We start from the raw sequence: 23,647 nt of genomic DNA on the forward strand, positions 1-23,647 counted from the left end.
TACTGGACTGTCTTTCATCTGTGTATTCTCATTGCTTGGTATATAATAGATGCACAACATATATATTGAGTAAAAAATTAATATCTTCTAGCTGTCTCCTCCTGAATGTTTTCTGAACATTCAGAAAACTAAGATCATGGCATCTGGTCCCATCACTTCATGGCAAATAGATGGGGAAACAATTGAAACAGTGACAAACTTTATTTTGGGGGCTCCAAAATCACTGCAGATGGTGACTGCAGCCATGAAATTAAAAGATGCTTGCTCCTTGGAAGAAAAGTTATGACCAACCTAGACAGCTTATTAAAAAGCAGAGACATTACTTTGCCAACAAAGGTCCGTCTAGTCAAAGCTATGGTTTTTCCAGTAGTCATGTATGAATGTGAGATTTGAACTATAAAGAAAGCTGAGTGCCAAAGAATTGATGCTTTTGAACTTTGGTGTTGGAGAAGACTCTTGAGAGTCCCTTGGACAGCAAGGAGATCCAACTAGTCCATGCTAAAGGAAATCATTCCTGAATATCCAGGAAGGACTGATGCTGAAGCTGAAACTCTAGTACTTTGGCCACCTGATGCAAAGAACTGACTCACTGGAAAAGACCCTGATACTGGGAAAGATTGAAGGTGGGAGAAGGGGACGACAGAGGATGAGATAGTTGGATGGCATCACCGATGCAATGGACATGAGTTTGAGTAAGCTCTGGGAGTTGGTGATGGACAGGGAAGCCTGGCGTGCTGCAGTCCATGGAGTCACAAAGAGTCAGACATGACTGAGCTACTGAACTCAACTGAACTAAGCTGTTTCTTTGCTCACCCTGCCCCCTCTACTCATTGTTCAACCCACTTCATACTGGCTTGCACTTGTATTAGTCCACTGAAAGTGTTTTCCAAAACGTAACCAAAGACATCTGCTAAATTCGTCATTTTAAAAATTCTTCTCTTAGTTTTCAGCAGTGTTGACACTCCCATCTTCTTGGAAACACCCATCTCTTGGTTGCCCAGGCACCACATTCTCCCATCCATCCCTTCGCTCCAGCTATCTTTTCAGTCCCTAGAGCATACCAAGGTCCCCAAAAGTCTCTGCATGTACAATACCCTTGGTCTAGAACACGCCTGTAGTGTCCTTAATGTCCTCACATCAACTCTTACTGAAGCTTTAGCCCAGCACTTCTCAAATCTCAATGTACACATAAGTCACACCTGGGGATTGTAACATGCAGAGTCTGACTCTAAAGGCCTGGGATGGAACCCAAGACTCTGCATAGATCTAAGATGCTCCCAGGTGATGATCAAATATACCATGGACACGTTTTGAATAGCAAGGCTTTGTATCTCAGCTCCAACAACTTTTTCAGGGAAACTTTCTCTGATTCTACCTCACTTACACTCCTGACTCAATCAAATGCACAATTCCTACTTTCGCTGTATCATGTAACTTTCCATGATAGCTTTGGCTTATAATAACCTATATCCATCCTCCTCCCCCTCCCCCCCCTATTCCTAGCTAGTTCCTGGCATATTCATTTTTTGAAAAATGAACGAACAGTGTCTATTGAGCCAGCCCCTGACTTAGTCTGAGTCATTCCCTTCAGGATGCTACACACCACAAGGTTCACTACTCTGAGCTCAGCTCCTACAGAAATACAGCTCATCTGTGGTTAGCAGCCTGTAAGATTTTCTATTCCTGCCAAGACTCACTCATCTAGGGTCTGCAGAGCTATGGCAGAAGAGTAATTCCATATGCACTGGTTTTTCTACTCTAACAAGCTGGTTGGCCATATCCTCCATATACACAGGCTACTAGTGCTCCAGATTTTCCTGTGCTAGGTGTATAAGAAGCAGAGGAAAAAAGCAAATCCTGGTTAATGTGGTCCGATCCAAGTCTCCCTCCTCTGTCTTTTGCACTGACAAAAAGTTTCAGTACATTCTGAATTTTTTCCATTCAAAATTCATTGTTAGATTCTCAAAAAATTTATTTTTTTTACATTTAGGAAAATAATTTTGATTAATAATACTGTAGAAAAATTATATAGGTTAATAGCTGGATACAACAGCTATTAGAACACTTACATGAAATAAGTTTTGAAGTGGAATATAATGGAAAAGTTTAATTGCATAAAACATGACAACCAGAAGCATTGCCACTGTTGCCAAGAGAACTGCCTGGAAAAAGTGCCAAAGCAAAACTAAAAATAAACAAATAAAACATAGTTTGAGATAAATCCCAGGAATGTCATTTCTCTCAACTAATAAGTACATAAAAATAGTCATTGCACATAGTAACAGAAATAATAAGACCTTAATGCTTGATTAAAATATTAATCATGTAATACCTTAGGAAAGACTGTTGTTCTTTAAATAAAATGTTTCAAGTATACTTCAGGGAAGAGATAATTTATCTTTAAATAGAAATTTTTTTTCTCAATTCTGTTCGATGAACCCAGTGGCACCCCACTCCAGTACTCTTGCCTGGAAAATCCCATGGACAGAGGGGCCTGGTGGGCTGCCGTCTATGGGGTCGCACAGAGTCGGACACGACTGAAGTGGCCTAGCAGCAGCAGCAGCAGCAGTATACTCAATTGTCTAAATGGCGATTTTTTAAAAACATATTATTTGCTTAAAATTTTTCATGTCATTTAATTGTATGTCAGACAGAGGCTGTTTTCCCTGAGTTGGGAGGAAGAGGGTGTGACTCTCTGATAGATGAGTGGTCAAATGTAAAACAGCTATAGCCTTATGGCATTTATAAATCACAGAATATACATAAACTATTTCTTGAAAAAGAAAGAAGTTTTAAAATAGTTTTAACAGCTTGAATTTTTTTTTTTTTTTTTAAACTTGGACATATTGATGGCTGAGCTTCTCTAGGGCCAGTGTTCAGTGACAAGAATATATCTGCAAAAAGGCCACCAGTAGCAGCCGCTCCTCGGAAAACCGAACAGCCAGCGTCTCCCAGGGCTCATCATCCTAACAGCTTGAATTTTTTCCAGTAATTTTATTGTGTACTGAATTTTATAGAGAGTACACAGAATTTTCTAAAAGTACAAATCTGGAAGACTTAATTTCTTAGTCAAATTCTTCAAAGTTTCAACTGATTTTTCAAAGCACAAAACTGTCTTCACTGTATCTTAAAACAATGCTTAAAATGAGTAGTTATTTTTCATCCTGAAATTTCATTAAATGATTATTATCCCTAAAATGTATTTTTCTGAGTTTAGAATAACATTTACTCTGGTACTTTGTCTAATGCTAAATGTCATTTAACATGAATTTATTTCACATAATATCAACCTTAAAGAATGGGCAAAATAGGGCACAGTTTCACTGTACTGAACCTGTAGCGTCAAATAAGAAATTTCCAAGTGAGTTAGGAGATGTCTTCACATTTCACCTATGGGGACAAGGTTTACCACGAACAGGACATAATTACTCCCTAAGACGAGATGGGAACTGAGTCTAAGGAGCCGTGAGCGTGGTGGGACTGGATCCCTGTAACTGTGGGTAGTTCTGATCTGAGCAATAGCAGCAGCAAGAGAGAAAGGAAGGTTGGAGGAGACAGTCTGGGTCCTACAAATAGGTGCACAGCTGTACAAGTGTCTCAGATCACTAGAAAGAAACCCCAAATATTACGGGTTTGAGCAAGCTTTTGAGACTTGTTCCTAAGATTTCCAGCCCAATGAACAGAATATTTACCAAGAAAACATAGCTCAGTTAAGAAAAAGTCAATGGAAAATGTTATTCACTTTATAAAATTCACACTGTAACCAAATCTGATGGACACTGACATTATCACCTATCCCACACAGGAAATTATATCTGTATGTATCAGAAAGAATAGCAGTAACACCAAAGAAACCTTAAACACACACACAATTCTTGCCACAAAGAATACTCTGCCTTAAAAAAAGAAAGAAAGAAAAAAAAAAAGAACAAAAAATTTTTTAAAAGTTACAGAGTGAGGTTGAGGACCTTGGAAGGTCCCTGAAGTAAAAGAAAAATAACTACAAAGTCCTGTGAAGGAGGGAAAGCCCAGACTCAATTTTTGTCAACTGTCATAATGATGTTCTATACAGTAATTTTTTCCATCATCCCAGAATCAAATCCAGAGTCATACACACACATTTAGTTGCTGTTAAACATGGTATGGATATATAATATTCTATCACTTGACATAATATGCTTTTATTTAACTAATACTCTCTTGAAGGATATTTGATTTGTGTCCATTTTTTGTTGCTGTTGTTTTCAGTACGCCGACATGAATACCCTTTAAGTTTGTTTTCTTTACATCTTATTATTTATTTAGGATCTTTAGTATGATCATTCAGAACCCAGCAGGAAAACAGAAACCACAACAGCTATTTTAACAGAGAGAATTTAATATAGGGAACCCAGTTAGGTTTGGAAGTCTGCAAAGGCTAAAAGGGAGCACAAAGGTGAGAAGAAATAGTAAATGCAAGAAGCAAGGCCCGCTTGGAGCTGAAGGAACAAAGCAAAGAAGCTGGTTTGTTAGAAAGTTAGATACGCAGAGGCCCCTTGCTGAGCTGAGATAGTTTGTTCATAAGGAGGGAAGAGGAATGTTCATTAAAAAGACATTCTGAAAGGAACAGGAAATGCCTGGCATTCCTTCTCCATCTCTCCTTCAACTTAAAACAAACAAATAACTCTTCTGTGCTTCAGTAAAACAATCCAAACAAATACATGAAAACTTAAAAGAATTTTGCCACCATAAATGCTGAAACCCACCAAAATTCTGTAGTGATCTGTCTGGAAAGCAGTTTAAAAAGCACATATGATATTAAAGTTGGGCTTTATAGTGACCGTCATTATTTCAACTAAAGGAAAAAGAAAATACTGTAGGAATTAGGAAAAAAAAATAGGGAGTCAAATGATACCAGAACATTCCTCAGTTGTAAAAGTCATTTCAAGTCAATCATAATTTTTAAATTATAGGGGCTGATGGGCTGGCTGGTTTGAAGCAGTTTTCTGTGTGCTTGAGGATGTATGACGGTGCACAGAGAATGGTATCTTCTTCTGAGGCCTGACTGTCTCAGAAAGGAAAACCAAGGACACTGAAAGACACACACAGAGCTAGGCGAGAACCAGCAGTGAGCATCCGTGGCCAGTTCACTCAGGCCATGGGGATTTAATCTCTCTCAAGTCCTAATATATTAATAGTTTACATCACCTGACGTCCTAAAGCACAAAGAACTGCAGAAAAATCAATTTCAGCAGACTTGGGGACTACCTCCACCAAATAATTAGCTGTCAGGTGGCTAAATAAAGAAAGGAGCAAAGGCAACTAGCTTCACCGAATAAGCAGCACCGCATAACTCAAAAGTAGACGGGTGTCCTACATGGAACAGCTGAGAGTGAAGCCTACTATTTCCCACACAACTCTAAGGGACCCCCGTCTGGTGTGTAGCTCCAGCGCAGACCTCCCCCCGGGTCGGCAGGAAGCCGGTTAAGGGCTGGCCGTCCAGGAGACAAGCACTTGGCAGTCGTTTCCTGTGTGAAAAGCCCACTGCTGTCCTGCATTCCTCAGGGCGCCTTTCTCCTCCTCTCAGAGGATGTTGCTCTTCCACAGGAAGAGGAAGGAACCAGTTGTTACTGGATGTGTGGGCTGAGGCTGTCGGGCATTTTCAGCATGCCTCGGTCTCAGCTGTGGGAACTGGGGATGCGGCTTAGATTCCCAGGCCTGGGTCAGCCCCGAGTGCGGCAGTTTAGAAACACAGGAGCTCAGGAAGTTGGAAGGCAGAAATGATACCTGGAATTTTAACAGCTCCAGTTCCCAGCAATGTGCTCAATTTCTAAAGGAAATTCAAAAAGGTATTTACTCTGTTGGGCTCCCAAAGAGCATATTTTATAAAATCCTTCTGTAAATTCTCTGTCCCTCCATTTCATATAGAAAAGTTTAAGTCCTAAACCCCTTTTGTCAACAGGTTATAAAGACCAGTTTTATTGCACAAATTTTAAACTAGGACGAAGCCTAAAATTTTAATTAGTATAAAATTTTTGGTAAAAGGAAACACAATTTAAGCTTTCTTTCTCTGTGACCTTGAAACTTGAAGGGAGTGAAGCTCAAATTAGTTAATCCTTAATGGACAGCTAAGTCAAACACTTAGGGACTTATGATTACTATGATTTTTATCAAAAAGTATATTTGGAGAAAAAAAAGAAAGCCTCTGACCCACACTATTAATCTCCCTTTACAGTGGTACTTAGTAAATCAGCTTTTTAAAAAAGCCATGTTCCTTTAACAGACTAAAAAGTTTTAGTTGGTTGCTTTTTTCCATAATCCCAAAACACATTTTTTTAAAAAAAGTCAGTTATCTCATTTACAACTGTTTGTAGTTCTTATAACATATGGGTCATGATGTACCCAAGCAAGGATGAAACTAATTTGAAAATAGTCTCATTCTCTCTAATGTTTTTTCTAAAATAACTTGTATCTGAAAAAAAAAAAAATGTTTTCTATTCTAAAGGGTAAGAGATTTATGGAACTGTATTTTTTCTTATTTACTTGTTAGTTACCATGTGTGACTTTTTTTTTTTTTTAATGCTTTGACAATTTAATTACTTTATTTCTTTTAGTTTCAAAGAGTGAGGTTTTAAAATTATTTCTCAACTCTGCTAAGAATTCAAGTTTTACTCCTAATATCTAACAGTTACACAACTTTTTGAGACACTGAATTAAAAAAAAAAAGTATTACTGTATCTCACTTGACACATTCACTATCATTTGAAATTAAGACTAAATGTCTTAATAACATGAGGCTAAACTGTGGAAAGCACCTCTGTGTCAAGTCCAGAGCTGAGTTTTACAAATGCCTATGTTCAATTTCTTTCAAACACTTAAGAATGGGGACAGAAGAAAAATATTGAGGGCCACTGAACCAATGCCTAAAGATCCCATAAAAATGCCTTTTCCTAAAGCTTAGTAAGTACCAACAACAAAAATACAAACTTTTTTAGTTTTGGAAATCATATGCACTAAACTAACAAGTCAAATGCTACCTTATAAACTATTGCAAAGTTTAAACACTTAAAAAAGAACTTCACCTACCCCAAATTTTAGAAGCTCTTTATATGATAATCCAGGAATGTTATCATACAGAAAAGCAGTGTAAGCAGAAGCTTTGTGCAACATGATTTTTATTAGTTTTCCTGGAAAGGTAAATGGGGTATCTGAGGACAAAATGCTGTATATTGCCAATTTACACTTTCTAAATTACAAATTTTAGTTTTGAGACTTTTAGGTTTGCATACACTATTCTTTCAAATAAGTCTTTCCAAATCTTTGCTTACACAAGCAGTTAGAACTGGAATAATTCTGAACTAGTTATGTAATGTTGTCTAGTAACCAGGATGAACTGTTGCCACAACATCCATGGAGATATCCTCTCTGCATTGGCAAGTTTATTCTGTCTGTCCTTTCATTTTATCAATACATCAGTATTTCTCAGATAGCATGTACCATATGACAACCTCCATGAGACTGGATTAACTTTTTTCTTCCTAAAAGTAGGCTGATGTGACCATCTTTCCAGAAGGGGAAATCAATGAACTTTGCTAAAAAATGCAAATCTAAAGGACACCTCGGAAGGAAGAGAGTGTTTCACCACTGTCCTTCTCCAAGTCAAAGAAACAGTACAGTATCTCTTGCTTTGATTCAGCTGACCACTTTCTTGATCCCAGAAAAGAAGATAGAAAAATCAAAGGTCTTTTTCCTCTCAGCAACTCCTCTGGTAAAATGATGCTGAACCGGGAGATAATCTCGGCCACCCGGAGATTACTCAGGGCTCCACCTTACTGTCCCTGGAGACAGGAGACAGGGAATCCCACAGCTGACATCCAATCTGTCAGGAAATCCTCTTGGCTCTGCCTTCAAAATATCAATACATTCAGAATCAGATCACTTAAAACCACCTCCTCTGCACCGTGGATCAAGCGACTGCTGCCTCCTGTCTGATGATTTCATTAGCTTCCAAACTGGTCTCTTTGCTCTCCTCCACTTCCTTTTCCCAGTTCTTTGGCCACCTGATGTGAAGAGCTGACTCACTGAAAAAGACCCTGATGCTGGGAAGGATTGAGGGCAAAGAGGAGAAGGGGGCGACAGAGGATGAGATAATTGGATGGCATCACCAACTCAATGGACATGAGTTTAAGCAAACTCCAGGAGACAGGGAAGGACAGGGAAGCCTGGTGTGCTGCAGTCCATGGAGTCGCAAAGAATTGGACCCGACTGAGCTACGAAACACCACCACCACCACCACCACCACCACCTTCGCCAGCTGATTTTCAACACAGCGGCCAGAGTGAAGCTATTACAACACTTGCCAATCATGCCTCTTTCTCTGAAGGAAGCCCACCCCCAGGCGGTGGATCCTCCTTACTCTCAGTCTGGCCTTCTATCACTGCGCCCACTGGCCTGGAGTTGCCTCCCCACAGATTCTTCTCATTTGTTCACTTCATTCCTTCAGTTCCTTCCACAAACATCACCTTTCACGTGACTCCTGTCCTGACCACACTATCTAAATGCACCCCTCTTCCTCCCTGAGTTCAGTGCCATCTACACCTTTGCATTGTTTCTACTATACTACATGGTCTATTTCTAAAATCTGTGAATTGCTTGTCTCCCCCTCTAAAATATAATGTAGGCTTCCCTGGTACAGGCACCTTTTGTTACTCATGAAGTGTGGATTGAGAGCTAAAACTCTGTGTGGGCAGGTATGCTCCTGGCATTCTCCCACATCTGCTAGCCCATGCGTTAGGCAACGTCAGAGACTCCAGATGAGACAGACGCCCTTACCTTACTAGGGTACGTATCACATTTTCAGTCACTTCTGAGGCATCTACTTATACCTTGCTTTCCCCACCTGGAATGTCCCTATCAAAATTCTACCCATCTCCAGTCAGGTCAAGACCTGGTCAAAGGTTTTTTTTTTTTCTTTAAGAGACGTCTTATTTCCTGTAGCCCATTCATGACCTTTTTCTGAATCCTTCTGTTAATAATCTTTCATTTGACAATTGTATACCCTTGGCATCTGGACTTCCCAGGTGGCACTAGTGGTAAGAACCTGCCTGACAATATAGGAGATGTAAGAGACGTGGGTTCAATCCCTGGGTCGGGAAGATCCTCTGGAGGAGGGGCATGGCAACCCAATCCAGTATTCTTGCCCGAAAAATACCCAAGACAGAGGAGCCTAGTGGGCTATAGTCCATAGGTCATAAAGAGTTAGACACAACTAAAGCAACTTATACTCTTGCCTGGAAAATCCCATGGATGGAGGAGCCTGGTGGGCTGCAGTCCATGGGGTCGCTAAGAGTCGGACACAACTGAGCGACTTCACTTTCACTTCTCACTTTCATGCATTGGAGAAGGAAATGGCAACCCACTCCAGTGTTCTTGCCTGGAGAATCCCAGGGACGGGGGAGCCTGGTGGGCTATTGTCTATGGGTTCGCACAGAGTTGGACACGACTGAAGCGACTCAGCAGCAGCAGCAGCAAAGCAACTTAGTATGCACTCTTGGCATCTAGTATTTTGAAACCAACACTTATATTGTGTTTTCTCTCTACCTAGGTTATAAGTTTCTTGAGGTGAGGCAGACACCCTGACATCCTGTCTTCAGGATATCATGTGATGCCTCCATGCAGTGTGGCTTTAAATATTTTGACTGATGGAGCAAAGAAAAGAGACTGTAGACTTTGATTTTCTCCTGTAATGCAATTGTCGATTCTCAGTTATTTAAGTAAATTTAACCCGGAAACTGTCCCTAATTCTAAAGAAAGGCATATATTATGTTCATACTCTACACAGTTCCCAGAGAGAAAACGAGAAATGCAGTTGTCTGAGAAGAGTCCATTGTTTTGATAGTCAATCAATGGAACATGAGCAAGATCGACAATTCCATTGCGGTCATTTGTTGGGAAAAAAAATAATAAAATACATCAAAACCTAGGAATCTAGTTTATCTAAAAATAACAATTTTAGTAATCTTAGTATTTTAAGTAAATTTTGCTTAGTCAGTATTTTTAAGAAATGCCACTTTATATAGACAATTGCTCCTTGAAAGAAAAGCTATGACAAACCTAAACAGCATGTTAAAAACCAGAGACATCACGCTTCCCTGGCAGGTCAGTGGCTGGGACTCTGAGCTTCCAATGCAGGGGGTGTGAGTTCAATCCCTGGTTAGGGAACTAGAATCCGTATGTTGCATTGCACAGCCAAATAAGTAAAATAAATATGTAGTTTTCTTTCTTTCTTTTTTTTTTTAAAGGGAGACATCACTTTGGCACAAAGGTCCATATAGTCAAAGCTATGGTTTTTCCAGTAGTTGTGTACGGATGTGATGTCTAGACCATAAAGAAGGCTGCTGCTACTGCTAATTCATTTCAGTCGTGTCCGACTCTGCGACCCCACAGACAGCAGCCCACCAGGCTCCCCCGTCCCTGGGATTCTCCAGGCAAGAACACTGGAGTGGGTTGCCATTTCCTTCTCCAATGCATGAAAGTGAAAAGTGAAAGTGAAGTCGCTCAGTCGTATCCGACTCCTAGCGATCCCATGGACTGCAGCCTACCAGGCTCCTCCGTCCATGGGATTTTCCAGGCAAGAGTACTGGAGTGGGGTGTCATTGCCTTCTCCAAAGAAGGCTGAGCACCAAAGAACTGATGCTTTCAAATTGTGGTGCTAGAAAAGACTCTCGAGAGTCTCTTGGACAGCAAGGAGATCAAACCAGTCAATCTTAAAGGAAATCAACTCTGAATATTCATGCAAGGACTGACTGATGCTGAAGCTCCAATACTTCGGGCACCTGATGCGAAGAGCTGACTCATTGGAAAAGACTCTGATGCTGGGAAAGATTGAAGGCAAGAGGAGAAGAGGGTGACAGGATGAGAGGGATGGCTGGCATCACCAACTCAGTGGACGTAAGTTTGAGCAAACTCCAGGAGACGGTGAAGGACAGGGAAGCCTGGTGTGCTGCAGTCCAAGGGGTCACAGAGTTGGACAGAACTGAGTGACTAAACAACAACAGAGAAATTCCTGTCTTGCTTGCCTAGTGAGGGGAGGGGCTGAGGATGTAGCCACACCACATGTCAACCTAATGTTGAATGGCTCTGTATAATTTTGATGACAAAATCTTGGTCTATTTCTAAAGAATAAATGAAAACATTAAAATACTCAGTGAGAATCTTGAACTAAATAATCTTCAGAAGATCAGAATTTAACAAGTGACAATGTAATTGGAATAAGATTCAGAAGTTTGAGATCATTTTTAAACTATGTCTATGTGACAGCCTTTACAGAAACATTTTTTTTTATCAACAAAGCTTTAAAAATGCAGATTGGGAACAGCTTATTTTGATCCTGAACTATTGTATCAAATTTCCTGCCTGGCATTAGAGACACAAGTGCAAGCCACAAAGATACCAGCTGTTACACTGTATCCCATAATTTCTTCTCTGTTGTAAGAAGGCATCAGAGCACAGATATCAATACACTAAGATCTAGAAATCTGCCTGAATGTAATATTAAATCAAGTCGAAACAGGAACAGAAGCCAATTATTTCTTATATCATAAACAGTCTGCCTTTATCCTATTAATAAATTTCACAAATTAGGTTTTAAAGAGTAATCTTTTTATATCTCATCTTGATGAAAATGAATTTCTAAAGAAATGTTCTTCCAGTCTGCAAAAACCAAACAAATCTCTAAAATAAATAGTAACCACAATAACAAAAACCACCTTTAAATACGGCTTTTTTTTTTTTTGGCTTCCAACATTTCTCTGGGTTTTTAAATTATAATCACATGCAAAGTTCACACCACACTAGTGCTTTATGCCAGAATAGAAACAAATATCCTTTACAATTATGCTTGACTTGTTGTGCAGAAGCAAAAGAAAAGCAGCCAATATGTAGAGGAGATGACAGATTAAGAAATACTTACCACGAAATTAGTGGGCTTCCCTGGTAACTCAGATTGGTAAAGAATCTGCTTGCAATGCAGAAGACTCAGGTTCAATCCCTGTATTGGGAAGATCCCCTGGAGAAGGGAATGGCAACCCACTCCAGTATTCTTGCCTAGAGAATTACATGGACAGAAGAGCCTGGTGGGCTACAGTCCATGGGATTGTATTGAGTTCATGGGATCGCAAAGAGTCGGATTCGACTGAGTGACTTCACTTTCACTTTTCACTCTCATGCATTGGAGAAGGAAATGGCAACCCACTCCAGTGTTCTTGCCTGGAGAATTCCAGGGACGGGGGAGCCTGGTGGGCTGCCGTCTATGAGGTCGCACAGAATCAGACACAACTGAAGTGACTTAGCAGTATAGAGAACAGACTTGTGATGGCCAAGGCAGGGAGATGGATTGGGAGGTTGGGGTTAGCAGATGCAAACTATTGTGTGTAGGATGGATAAAATAACAAGATAAAAACACAGGTTTCTGTGTAACACAGAAACTGTATTCCCTGTGATAAACCATGATGGAAAATAATATTTTTAAAATGTATATATGTATATAACAGAATCACGTTGCTGTACAGCAGAAATTAACATAACATTGTAAATCAACTACACTTCAATTTGGAAAAAAAAAAGAATTGTCGTCTTGAGGTCCTACCTACTCTGTATTCCTGAGTCAGTTGCTCAGCAGTGTCTGACTCTGTGATCCCATGGACTGTAGCCCACCAGGCTCCTCTGTCCATGGGATTCTCCAGGCAAGAATACTGGAGTGGGTAGCCATTCTCTTTTTCAGGGCATCTTCCTGATCCAGGGATCAAACCGAGGTCTGCAACGCAGGCAGATTCTTTACCCATCTGAGCCACCAGGAAGCCCTGGCATTCCTGAGTTAAGGTCCCATAATGTAGACACTTGACTCTGATGCTTCTGCAACACCATCCAGGGACAGACAGCCTGCTATCTCTTGCTAGCTGGAATTTTATGCGCATCTCCATAGCATACTATCGAGAACACCAGGATTCCTCAGGTCATGAGGCTTTGCAAAGTTTGAAGGGTACTGGCAAGGAGAGTGAGTCTCAAAGTTCAGACCAAAGACTTTTGATGATCTCTTGTATCTTCTAGGACAGAAATACCCAATTTTAGTCTACCAACTACCTCACAGGAAGGCAGCACATCTCAAAAGCCACTTATCTTTTGCTCCTCTCACTACTGGGGCAAAAACTCAACTCATCAGAATTTATAAATTTCAACAGCGGGCCTTTTGAGTAATTCATTGAACATTAATGTATTGAGCACCTACTATAAGCTAAGCACTGTGGCAAGAATTTGATGTCTAGTTAATTTTTAATCTCATAAATAACTTATTAATGCAGGAATGCTCACAGGTTTATTTTGTAAACATGAACATTGTAAGAGATAAGATCACAGACCTGCTTGAGGTCCTAGTGCATGCGTGCTAAGTCACTTCAGTCGCGTCCCACTCTTTGTGACCCTATAGGGCCCATCAAGCTCCTCTGTCCCAAGGAATTCTCCAGGCAAGAGTACTGGAGTGGGCTGTCATTTCCTCCTCCAGGGGATCTTCCCGACCCAGGGACTGAACCCACATCTCTTATGTGTCCTGTACCGGCAGGTGGGCTCTTTACCACTAGCACCACCTGGAAAATTACCAACAATTCTTGGGATTCTCTTTGACAACCAGCCCCTAGGCTGACCCTCCAGCTGATTTCCTGTCTCTGGAACTTCTTATGGCTGATCTGGGAGTCTTTTGTGCATGGAATTCACCCTAAAAGACCCTTTAATAAGCAGACTTCTTTCTGACACAGGATAGACTCAGGATAGACTAGTTCTCTGCAGAATTCCTCGACAATAAATACAATTCTTGAGATCTACTGGAAAGTTTATAATATTGTAATGTCAAGGGTTTGTCTTGCTTGTTTTCTTTTTTTTGGCCACATATGAATAATTTACCCCCAATATTTAACTATACTGACACTATTTCAGTAGTGTTGCCAAAGACTATGCCATTCCTCCCATTTGTTTTTAGGACTAGTTTTGCTCTAACAGAATTGATAGCAGAAATGATCTGCCTTGCAAAGATTAAGCACACTCAAAGTGAAAGGCTAAAACTCAATTTTTTAAGACTTCGGATACACTGATAAATTGTATGTATGCAAATACACCTTAATTTTTGGATTATCCATCAAGAGAGATGAACAAAGGAAAATGACTACCTTTCTTACAGCTCTAAGGAGAACAGAAGCAAGTTTAGCACCTCCGAAAGGCAATTAGGAAAAAAGGAAATCTGTTCTCCAACAGCACGTGAAATGTCACGTGGACTACCTTAAGAGGAGGTGAGACAGCATGGATTCTCCTGCCCTCAAGGTCCTCAAACTACTTTTCTGGAATCTGGTACTGCTCCCCCTGGTGGCAATTTAGACACATTGTAAGTTGACTTTTCATACAAGGTTTTTTCTAAACTGTTAGGCTACTTAAGTCAATTTTATAATCTTTTCTCCCACACACTTTTTAAGGAAAATGGATTATGCCAAACAATTAAATACCACTTAAATGCCAAAGGAAACTTACTGTGGTAGAATCAAAAGAAAGGATGTCCACAACAGGGGGAGTAGAGGTCTGCAAATCGGTTACATCAAGCTTTGGATTAATCTGCATATATACATTAAAAAGGCTAATATTAGATTTTTATACCAGAAGAAATTGGATGCCATTTGTAACAATCTAGAGGGTATTTCCTAATATATTCTAAAATTAAATATATTTGTATATTAGCATGGATACAAAATTTTTAAATATTAGCCTATCAAATCTATCAGTATGTAAGAAAAGATCACTGTGGCCAAGTTGAATTTATCCCAGGAATAAAAAGTTGCTTTTACATTTGAAAATCAATGGGATTCACCTAGAAAGGGCTATTAAAAATAAAATAAATGACCCACCTTAAAAGATGCAGAAAAAAATCCTAGCCAGTTCAGTAAGACAAGAAAAGGAAATAAAAGCATTAAGATGTAAGAATTGGAACAGAAGAAATAAAAATTGTTATTCATATATAATTATCTATAAAGAAATCACAAAAGAATCTACCACTAAATCATTAAAACTAACAAGAGAGTTTACTAGATCCAAAATTGATACACAAAATCAATTACATGTCTGCACTTTAGTACACAGAAAATGTAAATTTTTAAAAATCATAATTTACAATATTATAAAAATTTAAAAATACATCAGAGAAAAACCAAGATGCATAAGACCTTTATGGAAAAATAAAATCATGTGAAGTTATTAGAGAAGTTTATTGCAAGTTATACCATGAAGAGCTCAGAAGCAAAGTCCTGTATAAATGAAAAACAAATACAAAATAAAAATGGTGCCACAAATCAGTAGAGGAAGGATGACTTGTACCTGAGACACAGGCTCACTAAATAGATCCCTAACATGTCATAAAAGATGGGCAGCAGATAAATTATAAACCTAAATGGTATGTTAAAACTATAAAGTTAATAGGAGTAAATGTGTAAAAATGTCTTTCTGACATGGGGTAGAGAAGAATATCTTAAACTAAAGCTGCAAAAGTAAAGCCATAAGGCCGAAAAAGGTAAAAATGGGTCCATCTTATTTACACCAATATTAAGGATTTCTGTTTCACAATGGATACCATAAAGTTAACAATCAGATAATGGAACAGGAGGAGATATTATGTTTGAAACTGGAAAAGGACAAATATCTAAAATATATAGGGAAAAACCTACAAATCAATGTGAAAAGAAGTCCTAAGAAAACATCACAGGAAACCTAACAGTTATCTAGACTATGAAGAGATTTTCAGAAACAGTAGTAGTAATTAGAAAAGGGAAGAGTAAAGCAAAATCCCACTTACTACCTATCAGGTTACAAAAGCTAGAAAGCTCAGTGGTGTGCTGACCCTGTTTATAGAGCATTTTTTGTAATGACAAAAACAAAAACCACAATCTTGGAGAAACTAACACTACATTGTAAATCAACTGTCAATAAAATAAATAAATTCAAGAAACAAACCACAATCAGAAATCCCCAAATGTTTATCTACAGTAGAACAGATACATAATCATGGGAATTTCTGTCTTAAATTCATTGGAATCCTATACAGCGGTGAAAATGAATGAAATACAACTATGCGTAACAACATATGAAAGCATGAATTCAGAATCCATACATACAAATCTCAGGATTTTAATGTTAAATAAAAAAGCAGGTTGTATAAAAATATACATAGTATGATTCCATTATATAAAGTTTAGAACTGTCCAAAATTAAATAATATCTAATTATTGATTCAAACATATATAGTAAAATTTAAAAGAAAAGCAAGAGAATAATAGAGTGGTGACTACTTTGGAGGAAGATTATTTCAGAATTTGGAAAAAAAAAAAAACAAAACAGGAAAGAAACCACAAGGTCACTAATTATTTACACTAAACATTATGAATACAAAGAAATAAACAAAGGGCAACCAAGATAGCAGAACTTGGTATCAAACAAATGCTGCCAACAATGAGAGTACTGGCGAACCTCAGGAAGGGGCTGTTGACTGAGAAAGGCTTCCCATGGGGAAAAGAGAGCTTAAGATGACTTCTTTAGAAAAGTTACGAAAACAAAAGCAGAGAGAGACGGAGATGAGGTTATGGGCCTCCCTGAGCACAGAGGCAGAACGCTGACACAAACTTGCACAAGGTGGCCACGAGAGAGGGTGGCAACGGTCAAACTGTGACGGGTGAAGGCATTTGGGGAGGCACAGAAAAACTGGAGGCTAAAATGTGCGTTAGAAAGATTATGCTGGCGGGAAACGTAGAGTATCCAGAATAAAGTGGGGATGTAACAGTGAGGAGAACACTGCAGCAGTCAGGGGCTGAACCCGTGGTTAAGAGGAGTGGAATGATTTCAAAAGCAGTATCGTGTTTGCTCCGTACAGTTGTAGCTTTGGAAACATTATGAAGTATTTACATTTATCCAGCCACTTGTGTTACAGGCAGAGGGGTACACACCCAATAATCCCCATACTGCAATAAAGAAGGAATCAGAACCGTACAAGACAATCTGTTTGGCCGCCTCGGTTTTTTCTGGCCATTCCACAGAGCAGAACACACAGCCTCCTTCCCATCAGCTCTGGGTCCAGAGTTGAAGCAAAGATAAGAAACCTGAGGTGACTTGCTTTCCTTTCAGTGGTGAGCTTAGCTGTCCGGAAAGTGCTTGCAGACGCCTTATTTTCTTTTATCTACTGCCACCTAGTGTAGATGTGAAATTGTTTACCAATGAAAAATTGAATCTGCTTTTGCCATCTGAAACAAGAACTGCTCCAAAAGATGAAATCATATGGAAACGATCAGTGTCTCTCATACAGAAATCCTTGAGTTTCTACGAGCTGGGAAATTCTTGCTATAACAATATTTTACTGTATCGTGCTACAAGTTGCTGCCACATTGATTAAGTGAAGCAGGAAAGTCTCACTAAGTAAAAGTTTATAGTCTTTTCCACAAAGAAAATATGCTGAGACAGTGACACTTACAGTTATGTTCTTTGCAAGCTAATCTCTGTGAATATTAACAGCACCTTCTAGCTCTTCATTTTTATTAAAGGAAATAACGCTTCAATAACAACAGTTGCCTTGAAATAGGAATCAGCTGCCTCATGAGAGGCTGAGTTTTCCATCATCGTGCAAGGAATTCATGCATGATGGAGGATTAATACAGGTGCCCTCACAGATTCCATCCCATGCCGAGGTTCTGGACAGTGAGGCGTTCATGAGCTAAAAAATTCTGAAGAGCAAGAAGCATGTCCATCTTGTCCATTGTTGCGTAATCTAAAGCTACTATGATGTCCAATATTTGTTAACAGGATGAAATCAAATTTCGATTCTACTGAAGCACTGCATGAAAATAGTTAAAGGTACAGAATGGAACCAGAGTGACTGGTTTCAGTTCTCATGTTGCTGCTTGCTAGCTCTAAGATTTAACTTTCATGGACCTCAATTTCGCATGGAATAGAAATGGTGCTTACTTTATAGTTTTTAGGAAGACTTAATGGGAGAGGGCGATGGCACCCCACTCCAGTACTCTTGTCTGGGGAATCCCATGGATGGAGGAGCCTGGTGGGCTGCAGCCCATGGGGTCACAAAGAGTCAGACATGACTGAGCGACTTCCCTTTCACTTTTCACTTTCATGCACTGGAGAAGGAAATGGCAACCCACTCCAGTGTTCTTCCCTGGAGAATCCCAGGGACAGGGGAGCCTGGTGGGCTGCCATCTATGGGGTCACACAGAGTCAGACACGACTGAAGTAACAGCCCAGCAGCAGCAGCTGGGAGACAGTAGACGACAGAGGAGCCTGGCGTGCTTCAGTCCATAGGGCTGCAAAGAGTTGGATGCAACTTAGAGACTGAACACCACCACTACCAACCCTTCTTATAATATCCTGCAACTCTCCAAGAATAGCTATTTTGAAGCCTTTCTGTCTCCAAGATCTACCATCATCCTTTAGAATGGCTCTATGTCTTCCCATCAAAATGTGCAAAAATGTGGGGAAGAAAAGTGTCAGGCACACACTAAGTTCCTCCTTCAAGGAGGAAAGTTTGGTTTCGTCTGGGGGTTTGGACTATGTAGCCCAGCTCGTGACAGTCTGAAAAAGACGAAGTCGGCGTGAATTAGTGATGTGCCATTGCACAATGTGGACAGGGTTAAAATACCTTGTATTAAAAATGAGCTTCTTTCCCACCAAGAAAAGAAAGTTGTTCTTATGTTTTAATTAAGACAGTGTGCCCAGGCCAGGAGCATTAACAAAGGCTCTGCAGTTAGATGAGCAGAAAGGACAGAGGAGGGGTCTGACACAGTGAAGAAGATTTTATGCTTTCTGCCTTCTTTCATGTGACCTTCATCTCTCATTTATTCTAAAAGCAATCTGGCCATCACCCTCTCTATCTGTGTAGGAATTAGTAATTTTTATGTGTAGTCAGCTGGTACCCAAGGTCTAAGACTCCATAAGATTCCACACCTTCAAACAAGTGGTGCCTTTAAAAAGACTGGCAAATGGATGACTTTTGTAAATTGCAAATAATTTCACTCAGAAGATTGAGATTATGTGATTCAAATCAGCCTAAAACATAATAAAATACAGATCACAGGAATATGGTATTGCTTCAAACTCAGAAATGAAACCCGTCTGTTACTAAAAAAAAGAGGAAGCTGGGGAAATTAGATCATTTAGATGCTATTTATTTCACATTTTCTAATAATATATTTTCATTCTTTTAATTAGGAATTTTGACCTCAAAAAAAGGGGGTTACTTGTTTTCAGTTATTTCCAAAGTAACATATTACTTTGCCTAAAGCTTTGAAAAAAAAAGTTTAATCCATCAAAGTTAGTATTTCAAAGTAAAATTTGCTTATCTTAAATAATACACAGTACAACTTCTATTCTGACTCACACTATTCTAAGTGACATTTAAAAATTAACAGCCTTTTAGCTATGAGAGATTCATAGACATTAGTTTGAAGTCTTTAAAAAATAATTTGATATTTAACAATTATTTATTCATAATGTTAAAGATGTTCTCTGTCCAGAAAACTTTATACCCTTGCTTTACTTTAAGAGATTTTACGGGAAAAAAATGAACAGTTGGTTGTTCTTATGCAGAATCCTATATCACAAAGTCTCTGGCATTTTATGTCACAAAATCTGAATTTTGACAAATGTAAGCCATACTGTATACTTAGTTTAAGCAGGTAATAAATGCAAAGTGCTCAGGTAGTAACTGATATTTAGTAAATGTTCAATACTCACTGGGCATCTAGTAAGAATGGAGCCTTTTGTTAAATATAAAAAATAAAAACAAATTGGAGTTGTAAGAATATCTTCTTGTACAATCTATATACTCTCTCAGGAAATGGCTCTCGTCGCTGTCCTATATACAAGCCATACTTAAGAGTGTTAAATCATAATTACTTGTAACACTTAGGGAAACAGAACATTAGTTCCCCCAATCATCTTCCATAACTAAGAAAAGGGAAAGAAATGGATAATGACTCTATGAATTGGTCTCTGATCTGCTAGTATTAGAAACTGAATTATGTATCCAGACATTCACTTTCTCAGAAGTGCCATTTTCAAAAATTTTCTTGGTAAATAAATGATGGATGACAATCGCTACTGAAACTTTATTTCAGTCCATTTAGTAAATATGTATAAGTACGTACAGGCTTCCCAGGTGGCTTAGTGGTAAAGCATCCACCTGCCAAGCGAGAGACATGGGTTTGATCCCTGGGTTGGGAAGACTCCCTGGAGAAGGAAATGGCAACCCACTCCAGTATTCTTGCCTGGGAAATCCCATGGACAGAAGAGCCTGGCGGGCTACAGACCACAGGGTCACAAAAAAGTCAGACATGACTTTGAGACTAAACAAGAGCAACAAGTATTTACAGAAAATTTAAACTATACACAAAGGTTGACTTTCTCAAGGCAACAAACATAATCATTCAGTCCCAATGTTCAAGATTCTGCACCAAGTAACTGAGCTGTAACTCCAAGATGAAAAGCCAGTTTTTAATAGATTTTTAAGTGTCTATGTGAAAAATATGGGTATAGAATGGTTCTGCATGGCCTGGGTCATCCTGACCTAGCCATACAAAGCAACCCAGCTAGTTTTACTGCTTTCTGGCTGGACTGCCAGAGCAAAGCTACTGAGAGAACTTGTTGACATCTTAAAGAAAGTCTAAGCACTCTTAAGTGGGCTACGGGCTAAGAGTAAATCACAGAGAAAATGGCTTGAGTCCCCAGAGCCGAGGCAGTGTGATATCACGCAAGTATCACTAGATTAAGGGTAAGGAGAACTGGGCTCAGCCTGCAGCTCTGTCACCTACCACTCTGGAAAGGCAGGTGGCTGAATGGATAAAAGGACAGCAGCAATGCTGCTGATCAGGCCCAGCCAAGCTACAGAAATACCAGAATGAAAAACACCAAGAGTCCATAAGATCAGCGTGGGTGAAACAAGGAAACTCAAGTTAAAATATATTTCACATATACTTGATGTGAATACATTTGATCACAGGGGATCAACAAATGCATCTATAATTGTAGAAACTGAAACAAAATGTGATAAACCAGAAATTATAATATATTCTTTCAAAAAAATAAAAGTGGGAGAACCAAGATGGTGGAAAAGTAGGTGGATGTGGAATACATCTCTGTACATAGATGGATCAGGAGTACATCTAGAGATACCTCAGTTCTCACAGAACACTGGCTGAATACTAGGAGTCCTTGGCCACAGGAAAGGACCGTACAGATCTGTGTGTGACTGGGTAGGATGGAAGGAAGGGGGAGGAGAGCACACAGGACCAGACCTGCCTCTAGGGGTCGGGGAGCTGAAGCAGGGGAGAGACTCCTGCTGTTGGTTCTGGGTTTCTAGGGTTTTTTCCTTTCCTTTTTCTCTGATGTTGTGGTTGTTGTTTTTATTATTAGTATTTATATTCAGGCTTTGGGGATTTTTTTTTTTAACCATACTTTTTACTTCTTTTATATATTTCTACTTCTACTTTGGCTTTCTGCTACACTGTCTTTTTAAAATTTTATGTTGTTTTTTGTTTTCTTTTTGGGGTTGGTTTGGCTCTTTTTGGATCTTTTTTTTGATGTTGTTTTAATATATACAGATTTTTTTAATATATACTTCTATTTCAAATTTGCTTTTCTGAATTTCTTTTTCTTTTACCATTTTTGTCTTTTTTTCCTTTGCTTTATTCCTCAGTTGGCACTCTGCTTTGGTTCTGCTTTGTTTTGTATTTTAGTTTTGTTTTTAATTGGTGGATTTCATTTTTGCTTTCTTTTGTTTGTGGGGTTGCTCTCTTGTAATTTGCTTTCTGTTTTAGTTTTGTGTGTGTGTATGTGTGCTCTTTTGTTTTTGTTTCTGCTTGTCTAATTTTGCTTTTACCATTTGTCTGGAGTTCATTTTTTGTTTTTTTTTTTTAAATCCCCTTTATTGCCATGACAAACGGCTTATGGGGTCTTGGTTCACTAACCAGAAGTTGGGCCTTAGCCTCTGGGTGGGAGTGCTGAGTCCAGGACGCTGGACCACAAAAGTACTCCTGATTTCAAGCAGTATTATCAGTGAGAACTCCCACAAAAGCCTCCATCCAAATCCAAGACCCAGCACCACTCAACTGTTGGCAGCACCCAGTGCTGGGTGCCTCACCCAAGGAATAAGCAAGACAGGAACACAATCCCAAGCAGCAGCAGACAGGCTGCCCACAGATACCCCAAAACATACCACCTTACACAGCCCTGCCCACCAACAGGAAAAAACTCACTTCCACTGACCAGAATGCGGGCACAAGCCCCTCCTAACATGAAGCTTACACAAGCCACTGGACCAACCTCACCCACCAGGGGCAGAGACTGGAAGCAAGAACTATGACCCTATAGCCTGAGGACAGGAGACCTCAAACACAATGACACAAAATGAAAAGACAGAGAAATATTGCAGAGTTGAAGGAACAAGGTAAAAACCCACAAGACCTACAGACGATGGGGCTGCAAAAACAAAGAGGAAATAAGCAAACTACCTGAAAAAGAATTCAGAGTAATGATAGTAAACATGACCCAAAAATCTCAAAAATGGAAAGGAAAAAATGCAAGATTCTTTTAACACATTTGGCAAGGACCTAGAAGAAATAAAGAATAAACAGTAATGAACAACACAATTACTGAAATTAAAAATACTGTGTATGTTAAGTCACTTCAGTCATGTCAGACTCTTTGCAACCCTATGGATTATAGCCCAGCAGGCTCCTCTGTCAATGAGATTTTTCAGGCAAGACTACTGGAGTGGGTTGCCATGCCCTCCTCCAGGGGCTCTTCCCAAAGCCAAGGACTGAACTCACATCTCTTTTGTCCCTGCATTAGCAAGCAGGTTCTTTCCCACTAATGCCACCTGGGAAGCCCAAAGTACTCTAGAAGAAATTATTAATAGAATAACTGAGGCAGAAGAACAGATAAGTATGTGAGCTGGAAGATAAAATGGTAGAACTAACTACTGAAGAGCAGACTAAAGGAAAAAGAATGAAAAGAATTGAGAATAGTCTCAAGAGACCTCTGGGACAATATTAAACTCACCAACATTTGCATTATAGGGGGCCTAGTTGAAGAAAAGAAAAAGGGTCTGAGAAAATTTTTGAAGTGATTATAAGTGAAAATTTCCCTGAGAGGAAAAGAAATAATCAAGTCCAGGAAATGCAGAGTCCCATACAGGATAAACCCAAGAACGGTGACAAGACATATTTATCAAACTAACGAAAATTAACCACATATCCCCATAAGGTTAACAGCTGATCTTTCAGCAGAAACTCTGCAGGCCGGAAAGGAGTGGCAGGATATACTTAAAGTGATAAAAGAAGAGCCCTACACCCAAGATTACTCTTCCCAGCACGGATCTCATTCAGATTCAATGGAAAATCAAATCTTCACAGATAAGCAAACTTAAAAGAATTCAGCACCACCAAACCAGCTCTATAACAGCTCTATAACAAATGCTAAAGGAACTTCTCTAGACAGGAAACACAAGAGAAAGAAAAGATCTACAAAAACAAACTCCAAACAATGAATGGTAATAGGATCATGGACTTGGTGGCTCAGTGGTAAA

The 23,647-nt window shown here is 39.3% G+C and overlaps 1 protein-coding gene across 11 annotated transcripts in view; it reads right to left on the minus strand.

The window, feature by feature from the left end:
- Positions 1–23,647, minus strand: part of POC1B (POC1 centriolar protein B) — a 105,129-nt gene that overhangs the window by 22,081 nt on the left and 59,401 nt on the right. For 5 of the 11 annotated variants that reach the window (XR_015164809.1, XM_086403793.1, XM_086403787.1 and 2 more), the window contains one exon: positions 14,551–14,631. The exons of 4 other annotated variants lie outside the window; for them this stretch is intronic. Coding sequence is in view for 6 of the 7 variants with exons in the window: in XM_086403793.1 (XP_086259919.1) it covers positions 14,551–14,631 (81 nt within the window). In the remaining variant the exon portion in view is untranslated. Of the gene's footprint in view, positions 1–11,312; positions 13,083–14,550; positions 14,632–14,869; positions 14,945–23,647 lie in introns of those variants that run through there. 2 more of the 11 variants (XM_086403792.1, XM_086403794.1) reach the window with 2 other exon arrangements.

The sequence above is a fragment of the Bos grunniens genome, chromosome 5 (assembly GCF_055505025.1).
Source record: "Bos grunniens cultivar Pamir isolate PY7600 chromosome 5, Bosgru_T2T1.0, whole genome shotgun sequence".
Classification (NCBI taxonomy): Eukaryota; Metazoa; Chordata; class Mammalia; order Artiodactyla; family Bovidae; genus Bos; species Bos grunniens.